The sequence below is a fragment of the Syngnathus scovelli genome, chromosome 4, assembly GCF_024217435.2.
Source record: "Syngnathus scovelli strain Florida chromosome 4, RoL_Ssco_1.2, whole genome shotgun sequence".
NCBI lineage: Eukaryota > Metazoa > Chordata > Actinopteri > Syngnathiformes > Syngnathidae > Syngnathus > Syngnathus scovelli.
Window position 1 is genome coordinate 8,502,207 of NC_090850.1, and position 15,118 is coordinate 8,517,324.

Genomic DNA, 15,118 nt, shown 5'->3' on the forward strand with positions numbered 1-15,118 from the left:
TAAGATGCTGGCCCAGCGAAGAATTTCCTTCCCAGGTCTTTCTTTACCAGGTCCGGCTAATGGATGCTGGCCCGTCGACGGTGTACAGCGTGTCGTCCTCCGTCGGTCAGATGGCGGGTATGAGAGAGTCCCGGGTTTCGGCACCAAAATGTTAGAGTGGTGCTCACTCTCGCTTATTTTTGCAAGAACCACACGGAGACAGTATGCCCTTCTTAAGCTGTTGCAAATGGAGAACCATCGAATGAGGTCTGGTTCAGGCCTCTTGCAAGAGCATATTTATTGAGAACAAGCAGCGTGGTGGTGACATTGGACATGTTTGGTGGTCACCTCAGCAACTGGTTAATCAGTGCGGAGGGTCCCAGCTCATTGTTTTACAAGGTCGTGGAAATAGAAACTAGTGGGGCATTTTAGATGACTAACTAAGGAAGAATGTTTCCACACCATTTGGAAAGTTTCTACAACCGAATGGTTAAACTTTTCAGAGTCAAGGAAAGGTAAAAGGTTTAAACAAAGTTAATAATTCTAGTCTACATTCCAACATAATCATACGATCAAGATAAGCTGTAAACCCTAACACTATTTATACACTGGTGAGGTCCGCCCTCAGTGATCCTATTGTTGTAGGACATCACAGTGGATGCAAAACATAAAGACGTCAAAAAAACACAAAAGACAAAAAAGAAAACAGAGGAACAAATTTTGCATGGATTGTTTGATGCTGCAATCAAAATCAAGATGGCGGCGCGTGCACACGCAGCGGCCACTCTCTGTGCCGTCAGTACGGTGATTTGTTCGTCTAATGAGTGTTCGTCCGACAGTCTTGTGTGTTCGTCTCGTCCGTGCTACAAGTACAGCAGGCAGGTTCTGCTTGACATCGGCAGAAGTGGGTTTTGCGGCGTTCTGGACTTTGAAGTGTCGACATTAAAGGCGCTCGGACTGCTACGTCCTGAAACGTCGCCGACCTCACCCGCTATTCCTCCCCCGGTTGGGAGCCGTCGGAAACGGTGTGCGAGGAGGCAGAAGAGAGGCAAGCGCGGAGGCGTCCGGGCCAGGCTGAAGGCCAACCTAGCGCGACCGGCGGTGCCCTCCATTCTTCTGGCCCAATGTTCGATCGCTGGACAACAAAATGGATTACGTTCGCCTGCTGAGGTCTACGAACCGGACGGTGCGGAACTGCTGTGTGCTCGTGTTCACCGAGACCTGGTTGAGTGACAACATTCCGGACTCTGCAGTGCATCTGGAGCGGCTAGCGTGCTATCGGGCGGACCGTGCCATTGTACGAGGGGGAAAGTCGCGAGGAGGTGGAATATGCGTCTACATCCGAGAAGAATGGTGCCGGGACTCTGTGGTGGTATGTAAGCACTGCTCGCCGTTTGTGGAGTTTGTGATCATTAAATGCCGTCCTTTTTATCTGCCGAGGGAATTTACCGCGATTCTGCTAGTCGCGGTATACATCCCGCCTTCCAACATCGAAGGAGACAGGATCGCGGCGCTTGGTGAACTGTACCAGGCTGTCAGTGAACAGCAAACAGCGCACCCTGACGGTTTCACCATCTTCGCTGGAGACTTCAATCATGCCAACCTGAAGTCTGTTTTCCCGAGGCTTCACCAGCATGTTCCTTTTCCGACACGTGGAGACAGCTTCCTGGACCTAGTCTACTCGGCGCAAAAGGGAGCTTTCAAAGCCACCCACCTCCCCCATCTGGGGCTTTCTGACCATCTCACCGTTTTGCTTTTGCCCGCATACAGACATTTGGTAAAGGCATCCAGGCCGGTTCGGAGGCAGGTTCGAGTGTGGCCTGAGGGTGCCTCCGATGCACTTCGTGACTGCTTCGACACCACTGACTGGGACTTGTTTAAGCGGGCAGCCACCTACAACGATTGGACGAAAAGAAAACAGAGGAACACATTTTGCATGGATTGTTTGATGCTGCAACAAGTTTAACGACACGACCCATTAATGACCCTTGGTGGCATGTCCTTGCTTTCCTCAATTGCCAAGGAGCCAAAGATGCTGAAGAAAATGGCAGGCAATGAGTGATCCTTTGCTCTTTCATTTTTTTGACTGCATCGAATAAATCAATCAGTTAGCTCATCTGTGTATTGTCAACCTGGAGTCCACCTACCTCATGAGCCAATGGCCTATTCTACAGAGAATCTTTTAAAGGGAAAACTCACACATTTAACTCTTTACAATGTATTTATTTTTGGATTCAAATATATGTAAATCACTGTAAGTTATGACTAATTACCAGTTAATACATTTAAAATTAGTATTTCTTTCTGTCACCACCGGAGACCTCAACAAGACTTGGACATCCGCCGTTTGTCTTGAAGTTTCTAATGGTGAGAGGGAAAACAGACAGCAATTAACAGGCGAAATTATACAGTTAGGCAGATGTTCGTGTATTTTGTATGTTTTTGGAGCAAATGGTGATTCACAAAGTGTTTACTCACAGCACTCATAAAGACGATTGACAAGATCATAGTCTCTGGCACTCATCTCTGTTGCGGTGCCAAAATTAGTTATAGAACTATCTATGGCAACGATGGTCGGTTCACCATTTGAGGAGAAGGCACGTCTACAAACAATAATTAAATAACCTATTATGTTTTCAAATCATAAAATGCTGAATTAGGTGAAAGTCAACTGGAATTTCCCATTGTGGATGACCAGTAATCTTTTCAAATATTTTCTAAATAGATTTGCCACAACAGACGAACAAAACAAAAAAAAAAAAAAACAGAAACATTGAGCAGTTGGACATCTAGATTCAAATAGATCATATGGTTGGACAGATATACTCACGGGGCGTAATGCATCACAGAGTCAAAATCATAGGGGGTTCCCAAGTTGTTTGTATTTGCAATCTGAAAGTTTCGTTCCGTTCCTGCATACAGGGAGAAAGCCATAATTTAATTCAAATTTCTTTCAGTAAGATGAAATTCCAATAAAAAATATCCATCACCCATCTTATAGTCGGTGGGAAGTAGCATACACTTTGGACTAGCCGTCAGCCATTTCCAAGAAGATAGTAAATAAATTGAACCATAGTCAATATGTTCACATGTAAGTCCAGTACCAATTCTGTAAAAAGTCTGTAGGCAAGCTAACCTGATATGATGTTTTCAAATTTAATGATGACGTGATCATCTCTGTCAGAGCGGACCTGCTCATGGTGGAATCCAAGTGCATGGAGCACCTCGTGTTGCACAATGTCTTTGTACACACAACCATATCTCTGCAAGGAGATTGGCTGTCTGCCACCTATTTGACCTAGGTATGACCAACACCTGGCACACAAAATCAATTGATATCATGATTGATTTGCTGACTTTTAGCCAAATGGAAAGTCAGAGATCTGTACAGAATTTTACTAAATTGTTGCCCCACTGTGATCTTATGACACTAAAGCAAAATATGTGCAAGCAAGCTACTGACTCAAAAATAAGAAATGATTTCACACTAAAAAACAACCACAAAAGTACTAAAGTATGAAGGTGCTTTTTTGTGCAGATAAGCTGGATCAATGGGAAAAACAAATGTGAGTTTTAGCAACTGTATTTCTTACCCCGAGTTTGATATGAAGGATAGATAGTTTCTATCTCTTCCTCTCTTCTTGACAAAGCGAACGCAGGTTGTGCGCTCTCCATTACTGAACTCATTTAGGGCATTTTGTATAAGTCTCTTTTGTCGTCTGCCTGCAGGCATAGAACATTGAACTGCTAAGTTTGATTGATCAAAGTTACACCTATAGTTTACAACCCTTTGTGTTACGATGACTTACTAAAAGCGCCAGAGATTTCATAGGGAATTATGACTTCGTTTCCAGATTTTGGCCATTTACAGCCACTGCTGGTGCAGGGGACAGCATTCCTCAAAATTCCGTCGTCATCAATCATGTCACCCATGATGTCCCCATATGTCAGGTTTAAGCCTGTAGAATAACAAACAGCAGAGATTCAGACAGTGTGATTTGTCATGTCGAACAGTTTCTTTAGTCAGTTATAAGGTAAATGTTTCCACAACAGGTAGACAATATTTCAGAGGTTAACACTTTACCAAATTTTCCATTTTCGGTTAAAAGAAAGTTATACCCCCGACATGAGAAACCCAATTCGATTGAAATGTTTGAGTGCATATACCAGAGTATTTACACCTTATGGCCTAAGAGCTTTACAAAGCCTCACATTGACCTTGTATTTTTATTTGCAATATTAAATCGCAAACAAGTTTAACATTTAAAACTCATTGGTTAGCTACCTTACACTTTACATCGATTTCACTTAAAGGCTTCCACTTCGGGTTTTTTTTTCTAACTTTAATACATTGACATGAATAGACCAGATATAAATGGTGATACAATATTAGGTTGACTACGTAACTGAAAAGAGTCAATTAATTTATTGTCGGTTTTATTGCCCATAAATAGGATTTTGGAAAATGTTTGTGTTATATGCTGTGATGCAAAGACAAAGATTTCAGTACATACATTACATTTCATTGCCAAAGGAAATCACTTACCTGGTCTAACATGTGCATTTGCTTTTTCAATTTTTCTAGAAACTGACTCTTCTGGAAAAAAATAAGGACAGATACAATCACAAAAAAAGCACTAGAATATTTTCATATTGTTCACACTGAGACTCGAACAACCAATTGTATAGTAATAATTTGTACACACCGTTTTTCTTTTTGCCATTGCGCTTTGTTGAGACCTGAAAAAAAAACAATCACATTCTTAAGTGTCCAACACAACAGTGCAAATGTAAAAGGACAAATCATTTCATGTAAATTGATCATTTTTATATTAGGAGGACTTTGAAGAGACGAAGACCACACATTTGTATAAATTTTTCTGGAAACTGCAATAGCAGAAAAATCCTACAAAAGCAAAATAGCATTAAATTCTTCACAGAGAAGATGTGACAAATCACAAAACCCATCCATCCATCCATTTTCTGAACCGCTTAGTCCCCACGGGGGTCGCGGGCGTGCTGGAGCCTAACCCAGCTGTCATCGGGCAGTAGGCGGGGGACACCCTGAACCGGTTGCCAGCCAATCGCAGGGCACACAGAGACAAACAACCATTCGCACTCGCACTCACACCTAGGGACAATTTGGAGTGATCAATCGGCCTACCAAGTATGTCTTTGGGATGTGGGAGGAAACCGGAGTGCCCGGAGAAAACCCACGCGGGCTCGGGGAGAACATGCAAACTCAGCACAGGGAGGGCCGGAGGTGGAATCGAACCCGCACCCTCCTAACTGTGAGGCGGACGTGCTACTCAGTGCGCCACCGAGCCGCCCTAAATCACAAAACCTTATTTCATAAAACTTCAGACATTTTGGTATTAAATATCTGAAAGAAAAAAAAAAAAATATGTATATATATATATATATATATATATATATATATATATATATATATATATATATATATATATATATATATATATTTCCATATATTTCCTTATAAATAGTTAACATGTCACTGATAATGATGGCCAATTATTCAAAAATGTATATCAGTAAAAATATTAAATGCATGTCTTTATTGTCATTGATCAGAGGATATAAAAACTTTTAATTCGTAAACTTGATCATACCGGAGAAATGGCTGCAACAGACAGAAGGAGAACAGTGATGACAATTGGCGTCATGGTGTTGCTATTTTCTAAAAATGAAGATAAATAATAATAAAAAAAAACAGACATTAAAAAGTTAAAATCACAGTGATGGGTGTGTGCGAGAGAGAGAGACAGAGAGAGACAGAGAGAGATGAATTGAAAGATAAAGCAACTAAAAGTAGAGCAATTTTGTCTTACCGGTGTTTTCAGGTATGCCTGTGGTCCCTGGTGGTTGCCTTTTATACATTGTAAATAAGGTGTGTCTGACGCATTCCAGCTGTCAAATTAAGTCATCGTATGTAAGTTTCTATGATTTGTAGTACGGAACAACATACCAAAACTTCCCACTTACCAAGAACACTGTCACGTCTCATCTCCAGTGGTCCATGTGTCAGTGTTGTCATAGTTTCCATTCGCATCTCTGTGCACTCGCCCCTCCCCTCCTTTGTCTACCCATCATCATTGTAATTACCGTCACAAACCTCTCGATACCTGTCCAGTATTTAAGTCATGTCTGCATGTCACTCCTGGTCAGATTGTTTGCGGTTCCTCATGTTACTCTGTCTCTGTCAGTTCGTTTCTGTTAGTCAGTCAGCCCCGTTAGCCCGTCTTGTTGTTTCCCTGCTTGGACCTGCCTGATCCTGCTTGTTTGTTACCCTCATCCTCTCCTCCAACACCCTATTCCCTCAATAAACCCTGGTCCAAGCTGCATTTGGTTGCCCCGCCCCATTCCTGCACATGACAAACTCAAGATCCATCCATCCATCCATCCATCCATCCATCCATCCATCCATCCATCCATCCATCCATCCATCCATCCATCCATCCATCTTCTATACTGCTTGTCCCCACGGGGGTCACAGGTGTGCTGGAGTCTATCCCAGCAGTCATCGGGCAGTAGGCGGGGGACACCCTGAACCAGTTGGCAGCCAATCGCAGGGCATATTTTTACCTATAGAATTCCCACAAATATTTCCTTATTCATTTTCATTCAATGTAACTATGTATTTTTTTTTTTTATTCAACATTTAAAAATATTAGCAAAAAATCATTTTTGTTTGTGTCATTCATTCTCTTCCGTCCGACACCTAAAATGATAATTAATGCTCTGGGGTGAAAGGAATTTGGTGCTGTACCGTAATGTGTAATTTACTTGTCTTGGAAGAAAGACAAATTATTACTTTTATGTTCACCATAGAACATAATAGGGCAATCAAAAAATTAACATCAGTCAACGTTTGTGGAATTTGGATTGTGTAAGTAATCAAATATAAAGATGTGTAACTAATCCTAGTTACGTCGTAAAACTTAACGCATCGGAGAGCTGGTCTCTGAGTTAGTGGCCTGGGTTGTTTGCTCAGTGATTACCAGAGGTGGCCATCGTCCTCCGTCCCTCAGTTTTCGTCCCAATTTTAGCCTCGCCCAGTCAGTCTGTGTCCGCCAAATGCAGTCTAGAACAGACTTACTTTTACCACCTCACACACGTGTTGCACATCGGACATGCAGTCAAATAAATGAAGAATAGTTTGATACCTTTCAGATTTACTGACTGCAGTGACAAGTGTCCCATCTTGTTCTGATTTTTTGTTGTTGTTTCTACATTTGGCTACTTGTACATTAGCTGCTTGTGTGATTCCCGTGTGTACCGTGGAAACTATGTTCCAATAGAATCATATATTCAATGTAAATTTAATCTGACATTGAGAGTATGTAAGCTTCAATGAGGGTGCTTGGTGAAAGCTTACCACTGCTCGGCAATACTATATTTACATTTACCGTATTTTCCTATATGTCGCTCGAGAGTACAAGTCGCATCAGTCATAAAATTTTAATATTTGACAAAATGCAACACCAAGAATAGACATGAATACGCACAGACTAAACAATACAATATGCTAATGTTACATACACACAAACGAGGAACTGAGAACGTGCCTGGCGTAATATATTAACAGTTATTCAAATAAATATAACATAAACCACACGTTTATCAAACCATCTGTGTCACTACAAATCATCAAATCCATCAAAATCTTCGTCCTCTGTGAAAACAATGCCGCTGCTGACTCTGGAAGTACATGCGGCACTGAGGTTAGACTCATTGTCAGATGCGACTCCAATTATTCCACAGGCCAAGTCAAAGTCAAAGTCAAAGTCAGCTTTATTGTCAATTTCTCCACATGCCAAAGACACACAAAGAAACCGAAATTTTGTTCCCCCCTATCCCACGGTGACAAGACATGGCTCACAACAGACAAACAAGTAAACAAGTATAACAAAAGCGTGCTGAATAAATAATGAATAAATAACACAACAATAAATAAATAAATAAATAAATAAATAAATACATAAATAAATACATAAGAGGAGCAGAAAAAAAAGGAGCAAGTGCGCGTACAGCAGACATTCCCGAAAATAGCGCAACAGTGCCCCACGCTACGCAGAAGGGGGTAGCGAGTTCAGGGCCCTAACAGCCTGGAGAAAGAAGCTGTTGGCGAGTCTGGTGGTGCGGGAGCGCAGGCTCCTGTACCTCTTCCCAGAGGGCAGAAGGTCAAACTAAGTGCGCCCTCATGCGGTTTAAAGTGAAAATAACATGTGAAGTTACCAACTATATGATGTGTAAGTGATCAAGTAATAATGTGTTAATAATTTCACATATAAGTCGCTCCTGATTTTAAATCGCACACCAGGCCAAACTATGAAAAAACTGCGATTTATAATCCAAAAAATACGGTATAACCTAAATTGTCAATCTAACCTTGCTAGACTAGCTTCACAGGTCACAAAGCAAATAAGTGCAGTGATTCTAAACAGTTTATGGAGGAAGAGGTGAACCTCTCAATTTCATTAACAAAAATTGGATAGGTAGTTAAAATTTTACATTTGGTCTTAAAAACAGAAATGTCATCATTCTGAGAGCATAAAACCATTTTTATTTTTCTCTACCGTGAAGATCAAGATGAAAAGCTTGTAAAGAACATGCATGCAGAATGCTCCTTCCTCTTTATTGTTTAGTTATGCTAAGAGATCAATATATTCTCTTCAATGCAAACAGCACAGCTTTCAATATAAAACTCATCATCCTGCCAATGTGTATGCCTGTTTCCTTGGGCATAAAATGTGTTGGAGTGAGGAAGAGAAATGTGGCTTGATCTGCACTATAGACACTCTGCTTCTATAATTGGACACAGAGGAGCAAAAAGATCCTCCCTTGGGCATTTTATTATTCAGATACAGTGAAGCATAGCCCACATATATCCACATTCCCAGCTCAAGGCCTGCACACTTATATCAGAATCAGCTTTATTGACCAAGTTTGTGCATGCCAAACAGGAATTTTGACTCCGGTTGAGCTCAGCTTCTGTACAACATTTAAGTGACTGACAACATTCTGGTAGCTAACAACATTTAAGTGACGAGAGCAGGATGTTATTGCACTCTATTGTGATGTCTCTGAGTCTCTATGAGTGGTGTGAGTTCATCAGAGCGACAGCCTGGGGGAAGAAGCTGTGTCTGCTGGTTTTGGCGTACAGTGCTCTGTATTGCCGTCCAAAGGGGAGTAGTTTGAACAGACTGTGACGTGACCTGGGTGAGAAGGGTTGAACTTCCTGAGCTGTAAAACCTCTGCTGGGCCTTCTTCCAAACAGAGGCTATGTGGCCGGTCCATTTCAGGTCCTGGGAGATTGTGGATCCCAGGAACTTGAAGGTGACTGTGGTGGGAATAGCATTCCTGAGGATGGTGAGGGGTGGAAGTGGCAAAGGGCCCTAAATCACAAGCCTCAAAGGGCTTCACATGTACAAAAACTGACGATTATTCTCAAACATTCCTTGATCGTAAACTCCCAGGAGGGCACAAAGTCCAGCCAAATCGGCCACCACAGGTTCATTAAATGCCATGTCATAAAAATGTGCCTTTAATCTTGTCTTAAATGTTTCTATCGAGGTAGCAGTTCTAATATCTATCGGTAGCGCATTCCAAAGCACTGGAGGCCGAATAGAAAATGCTCTAGACCAGGGATGGGAAAACCACGGCCCGCGGGCCACATCCGGCCCACAGGGCCGTTTGATCTGGCCCGCCAAAGCTGAATAAATTGTATTATTGAACAGTCTTTGAGTCATTTTCCCTGCAATGACTGCATTTCACCAGTAAATGGGGAAACGCCCGCACGCGCATTTACTCCCGGAAGTCGTGTCAGAAAGCTTGTTGCACACTCATAAGTGTGTGTATGTACTCAGTCGTACGGACCCGCGCTCTATTTCCAGTGTGAGCTGTGACGTCAGCATTCTCGTAATTCGCCAACAGAGCAAATGTCTATCTTATAAGGACATGTTCTTGCTTTCTAGCTTTTTCCTTTCTCGCCTTTTGCTTAGTATAAAAGCTTCTGACCTGGAGGGTGGGCATTGTTTTACATCTGCTGCAGTGCCTCGTGTACTGACCGCCATTAAACAACCCAAGATCTTGCCAATAAAGAACCAACTGTTACTCCACATCTTTGTTTTCCTTGCTCAACGACAGACATCTTGAACAAAACGCAACACTACAAACAGGAGCCTCGCGATTTTTTTGCATCTACTTACAAACCAATTTTTGACTTTTGAACTGACCCACCAGCATCTCATGACAGAGGCTCTGATGTGATATGAACAATAGTTTTTGTTCTTGTGTGTACGGTTTTTGCAACCAAAACCACAAAAGGACAACATTTTTCCCCAGAAAATTAGAAGGGTTTACTGCTGAGTGAAGCATCTTTTGCTTCCAGCCTTATAGACTATGTTTTGCCATTTGTTCATGGCCAGATCATCAATTGACCCTGGCTTTTGTATGTGTATGTGTATGTGGTTGTTTCCATCCAATCTTGTTAATTAAAAGGTCAGTACCCTCTGCCTGTACCGCAATTACAGGATCTCTTGACTTTAACTTGAACACTATCCATTAACGACCCTTTGTCCTGGCATGTCCTTGCTTTCCTCTATTGCCAAGGAACCAAAGAGGATGACATGAAAATGGCAGGCGATGAGTTAGCCTTTGTCCTTCATTTTTACTGCTTAGAATAAATCAACGTCAGTTCATCTGTGGATTGTCAACCTGGAGTCTTGTAAGAAATATCCCAGAGAGAATCTTTTAAAGGGAAAACTCACACATTTACTTCTTTAAAATTTATTTTTTTGCATTTGATATACATATGTGAAATACTGTATCTTATCAACAACCACCAGTTAATACATTTAAATGATATGATTGAGCACTTAATTTGATCACCACTGGAGAGCTCAACAAGACCTGGAAATCCTATGTTTGTCTTGAAGTTTCTGATTGGTGGGGGGAATACACAGCAACACGTGTAATCATCCAGTAAGGCAGAAATCAATGTATTTTGTATGTTTTTGGAGCAAATGCTGGTTCACAAAGTATCATACAATGTGTTTACTCACAACACTCATAAAGACGATTGACGCGTGCATAGTCATTGTCACTCATCTCTTTTGCTCTGCCAAAATTAGTTATAAACCTGTTTTTGGCAATGATGGTTTGTTTGCCATTTTTGGAGTAGGCATATCTGCAAAAAATAAATACATAGTTTTAAGTTGGGCAAAAAGAACAGAAACATTGAGCAGTTGGGCATCTGCATTCAAATAGATCACATTGTTGTATGGTCGGACAGATGTACTCACGCGTCAAAATGCATCACAGAGTGATAATCATAGGGGGTACCCAAGTTGTTTGTTGGTGCAATCTGAAAGTGTTGCTCAGCTCCTGCATAAAATCAGAAAGCCAAACAAAAGTAATTTAAAATTGTTTCAGTAACAATATGTACCAGTTTTTAGTTGTATTATCTGAGTATCATGAAGTTTATTTACTCAATAAAAGTGATGAGGATGGTGGAACATTTACATACATGATAATATGGATGCGATTCTGACTAGTACCCATCACCCATCTTACAGTCAATAACAAGTAGCAAGTAGCAGCTATAGTCGAGCTGCCAGCCATTTCCAAGAACATAAATGAAATGAACCAAATACAATATGTTCTCATGCACGTCCGGCACCAGTTCTGTAAAAGGTCTTTCGGCAAGCTCACCTTGTATGATGTTTTCATAATTAATGATGACGTAGTCATCTCTGTCAGAGCGGACCTGCTCATGGTGAAATCCAAGTGCATGGAGGGCTTGATGTTGCACAATGTTTTTGTGCACGCAACGGTCTCTCTGCAAGGAGATCAGCTGTCTGCCACCGGTTTGACCAAGGTATGACCAACACCTGGCATACAAACACATAAATTTAATTGATGTCATAAACTCACTGATTGCTGACTTTTAGCCAATTGGAAAGGAAGAGAGATGTACAGAATTTTTTTAAATTGTTGTCACACTTGATTTTACCACATTAAAGTGAAATATTTTCTGGCACTGCGTGCGACCAAATGCCTCCCAAAAACAAAAAAGCGATTTCACACTGAAAAACCACCAGAACAGGACTAAAGTCTATCAACTCAAAGACGGAGGTGCTTTTTTATGCACATAAGCTGAATCAATGGGAAAAACAAATGTGAGTTTTATTAACTGTATTTCTTACCCTGAGTCTGATATGAAGGATAGATAGTTTCTATCCGTTTCAGTCTTCCTGACAAAGCGAATGCATGTCGTGCGCTCTCCAAAACTAAAGTCTCTTAGGGCTTTTTCTATAGTTGTCCTTTGACGTTTGGCTGCAGACAGAAAGTTGAACTGCTAAGTTTGATTGATTAAAGTTACACTTATGGTAGGTAACAATACCATGACTTACTAAAAGCTCTGGAGATTTCATAGGGAATTATGGCTTCGTCTCCAGTTTTTGGCCATTTACAGCCACCGCGGGGGCAGAGTAGAGCATTCCTCAAAATTCCCTCTTCATCACCCATGTGTCCCATAATGTCCCCATGTGTCAGGTTTAAGCCTGTAGAATAACAAACAGCAGAGATTTGTGATTTGTCATGTGGAACAGATAGATTCTTTCATCAATATTCCCACAACAGATTGGTAATGTTACTGAGATGGACACTAAATTTACAAAATGTTGCCAGTCCGTCATCTAGCCTTCATCCCCGGACTTGGACACCCTTCGGTCCTTGTCTGTCCATCCTTATTCCTAATTCATTCGTCCCTTCATCCATTGTCGGTCACAAAAAAAGTGATACCTCTACAGGAGAAAAACCCAATTTGATTAAACCATATGGTGGCTGCTAAAGAGCTTTAGAAAGCCTCAAATTCACTTATATTTATTTGTAGTCTCAAAACACCAAAACGGTGGCACTTGACCCGAAAAAAGACGATTTCTGGGACGGAATAAAACCTCACTTCTGTGAGTGCTCAGTCTGTCGGGTAGACTCTGTCCTCAGAAGCTATTAGGATGAAAGATGAAACTTTAGTTTGACCTAGTAATGAATAATTTAAAGTTCAATTCTTTATAGGCCAGAGGTATTACGATAAAAAAAAAATCTACAAGAAAAACAGTCAAATAAAATGTTAGCTGAATCCTGCTCAAAGATAGATCTCTAAAATGAAATCACTGACCTGGTTTGACATTTGCATTTTCCTTTTCAATTTTCACAGAAACGGGCTCTTCTGGAAAAAATAAGAATAAAATCACAAATAAGCACTAGAAGATTTGTTCACATTGACAATTAAATAACCCAAACGTCGATTGTTTGGGTTGACAAATTACATAGGTTTTTACAAACCTATTTTGTTTTTGCCATATCTATGTATGGAGCCCTGGAAAAAAACAGTAACAAAACACATTTGTAATCACGTTTTTAAATCACATTTTACAGTAGTGCACATATGAAAAGGCTAATCATTTCACGTATATTGGTCATTTTTATTATAGAAGACCCTAAAAAGAAACTCTGAAGAGACTAAGACTATACATTTGCGTAAATTTGTATTGAAAATACAGTAAGAGAAAAGTCCTACAGAAGCATTAAATCACATTAAAATCTTCAGAAATCACTTTCCAAATCTTAGAACAGGGGTGGGCAAACTTTTTGACTTGCGGGCCGAATTGGGTTCTAAATTTTGACCGGGGGGCCGAACCAGGAGCAGATGGATGTAGTGTTTGTGTAAAGTAATATAAACGAACTGTAAAGGTCATTGCATAAAAGGTTTTGGCCTTTAGTAGGTAGTAAAGCATGGATATTCAAAAAAAAGTTTTTTGAAAACAAATGCATTTATTAACAGCATTAAAAAAAAAAAAAAACATCCCTAAAAAACTGCTATCAGTGATTCTCATAAAATATGACACTCTTATTATGAATAACAGTCTCCATCACTTCAGTGCCTGCAGGTCAAATTAATGAAAGATGTATGTTTATCTTATGAGATCACATCAAACGGCAAACATTCTGACCAAATATATCATCTTGAAGAATTGGTGAAAGCATACATCCAAATAAAGTAATCAAAACGGCAACACAGTGAGGGGTGTCTGAAAATCAGAGCAGAGTTTTAACTCACAAACACCTGGTAACAGAAGTGAGGAAAGGGAAAACACTTCCTTAAAGTAAGCCTTAAGAACTTTAAAGGTTAAGATTAGTCACAAACAGGTGGTGCATCAATGTCCTTGAGCATCCTGCATTGTTTGAAAATGAGAATGGTCGCTAGTTTCAATCCCTGCTATTTGTACAGATCATATTCAAAATGCATTTTTTTACAACAAACTTGAAAGCCTCCCCTTCATTTTCAGTGTTCATTTGATGTTGATGTTCATGTTGCTGAACGTCACGTCGCGTACGTCGAGCCAAATTGGCCACTCTTTTTAAACACTCGGCACTCAGTGTCCACCTTGCTTTTCCTTGGGCGACTCATTTTAATGGAAAGATTCCAGGGGAAGGTTTGTGGGTGGCTTTAGCGTAAAACTGTATCCGAAAACTCGGCGCGCAAATTACAAGAATGCTGTCGTCACAGCCCACTCTCTAAATTCGGCACTGCTACAAATAGAGCGCGAGTGCGCCATTTCCGTACTACTGAGTACGTACACGCACTTGTGAGTGTGCACCGAGCTTTCTGACACGGCTTCCGGTAGTAAATGCGCAGGCGAGTGGTTCCCCATCTACTGGGGAAACGCAGTCATTGCAGGCAAAATGACCGAAAAAAAAAAAAAAAGTTTAATAATACAATTTATTTAGGGTTGGCGGGCCGGATTAAACGGTCCCGCGGGCCGGATGTGGCCCGCGGGCCGTAGTTTGCCCATACCTAAGACTTAGAACCTTATTTCATTACATTACAGACTTTTTGTCATTAAAAATTACCATATCACTTATTACGGGTTTGTAAACCTGATCTTACCGGAGAGACTGCTGCAACAGACAGAAGGAGAACAGTGATGACAATTGGCGTCATCGTGTCGCTGTTTTCTAAAAATGAAGATAAACAAATAAAAGAAGTTAACATAAGTACAGAAGTTAAAATCACAGTGATGTCCATGTGTGCATCCATGTGTGTTTTGAGAGA

General features: G+C 40.8%; 3 protein-coding genes across 5 annotated transcripts; 1 reads left to right on the plus strand and 2 right to left on the minus strand.

The window, feature by feature from the left end:
- Positions 1 to 564: 564 nt before the first annotated feature.
- Positions 565 to 2,095, plus strand: LOC125967480 (uncharacterized). Its single transcript, XM_049718627.2, has 2 exons — positions 565 to 1,165; positions 1,233 to 2,095. The coding sequence occupies exons 1-2, from the start codon at positions 736 to 738 to the stop codon at positions 1,943 to 1,945; spliced, it is 1,143 nt and encodes a 380-aa protein (XP_049574584.1). The 5' UTR covers positions 565 to 735; the 3' UTR covers positions 1,946 to 2,095.
- An 86-nt stretch (positions 2,096 to 2,181) lies between these two features.
- LOC125967486 (low choriolytic enzyme-like) lies at positions 2,182 to 5,892 on the minus strand. 2 transcript variants are annotated; one of them, XM_068650437.1, is made up of 10 exons: positions 5,829 to 5,892; positions 5,610 to 5,677; positions 4,686 to 4,719; positions 4,526 to 4,576; positions 3,789 to 3,938; positions 3,573 to 3,702; positions 3,116 to 3,294; positions 2,810 to 2,891; positions 2,458 to 2,582; positions 2,182 to 2,340 (listed from the first exon to the last, which is right to left on the minus strand). In XM_068650437.1, coding segments are annotated over exons 1-10 (870 nt in total). In that variant the 5' UTR covers positions 5,878 to 5,892; the 3' UTR covers positions 2,182 to 2,338. The 2 variants fall into 2 exon arrangements, with proteins under 2 accessions (XP_068506538.1, XP_049574599.1); XM_049718642.2 differs by lacking the exon at positions 2,182 to 2,340 and having other exon boundaries at positions 2,450 to 2,582.
- Positions 5,893 to 10,772: 4,880 nt separating this feature from the next.
- LOC125967485 (hatching enzyme 1.2) lies at positions 10,773 to 15,098 on the minus strand. Of its 2 annotated transcripts, none has more exons than XM_049718640.1 (8): positions 14,954 to 15,098; positions 13,348 to 13,381; positions 13,181 to 13,228; positions 12,414 to 12,563; positions 12,207 to 12,336; positions 11,713 to 11,891; positions 11,304 to 11,385; positions 10,773 to 11,188 (listed from the first exon to the last, which is right to left on the minus strand). In XM_049718640.1, exons 1-8 carry the CDS (start codon positions 15,089 to 15,091, stop codon positions 11,056 to 11,058), a joined length of 894 nt encoding a protein of 297 aa, XP_049574597.1. In that variant the 5' UTR covers positions 15,092 to 15,098; the 3' UTR covers positions 10,773 to 11,055. The 2 variants fall into 2 exon arrangements, with proteins under 2 accessions (XP_049574597.1, XP_049574596.1); XM_049718639.1 differs by having other exon boundaries at positions 13,181 to 13,231.
- Between the last annotated feature and the right edge of the window lie 20 nt (positions 15,099 to 15,118).

Excerpts from the sequence above, each read along its gene's own strand:
- LOC125967480 (XM_049718627.2), top strand. The coding sequence starts at position 736 with ATGGCGGCGCGTGCACACGCAGCGGCCACTCTCTGTGCCGTCAGTACG. Across the intron at positions 1,166-1,232 it reads TGAGGTCTACGAACCGGACG|TGCATCTGGAGCGGCTAGCG; the intron begins GTGCGGAACTGC and ends CGGACTCTGCAG.
- LOC125967486 (XM_049718642.2), bottom strand. The coding sequence starts at position 5,877 with ATGTATAAAAGGCAACCACCAGGGACCACAGGCATACCTGAAAACACC. Across the intron at positions 4,577-4,685 it reads CAATGGCAAAAAGAAAAACG|AAGAGTCAGTTTCTAGAAAA; the intron begins GTGTGTACAAAT and ends ATTTTTTTCCAG. Across the intron at positions 3,939-4,525 it reads AAATGCACATGTTAGACCAG|GCTTAAACCTGACATATGGG; the intron begins GTAAGTGATTTC and ends GTTATTCTACAG.
- LOC125967485 (XM_049718639.1), bottom strand. The coding sequence starts at position 15,091 with ATGGACATCACTGTGATTTTAACTTCTGTACTTATGTTAACTTCTTTT. Across the intron at positions 13,232-13,347 it reads ATATGGCAAAAACAAAATAG|AAGAGCCCGTTTCTGTGAAA; the intron begins GTTTGTAAAAAC and ends TATTTTTTCCAG. Across the intron at positions 11,189-11,303 it reads TCTGTGATGCATTTTGACGC|ATATGCCTACTCCAAAAATG; the intron begins GTGAGTACATCT and ends TATTTTTTGCAG.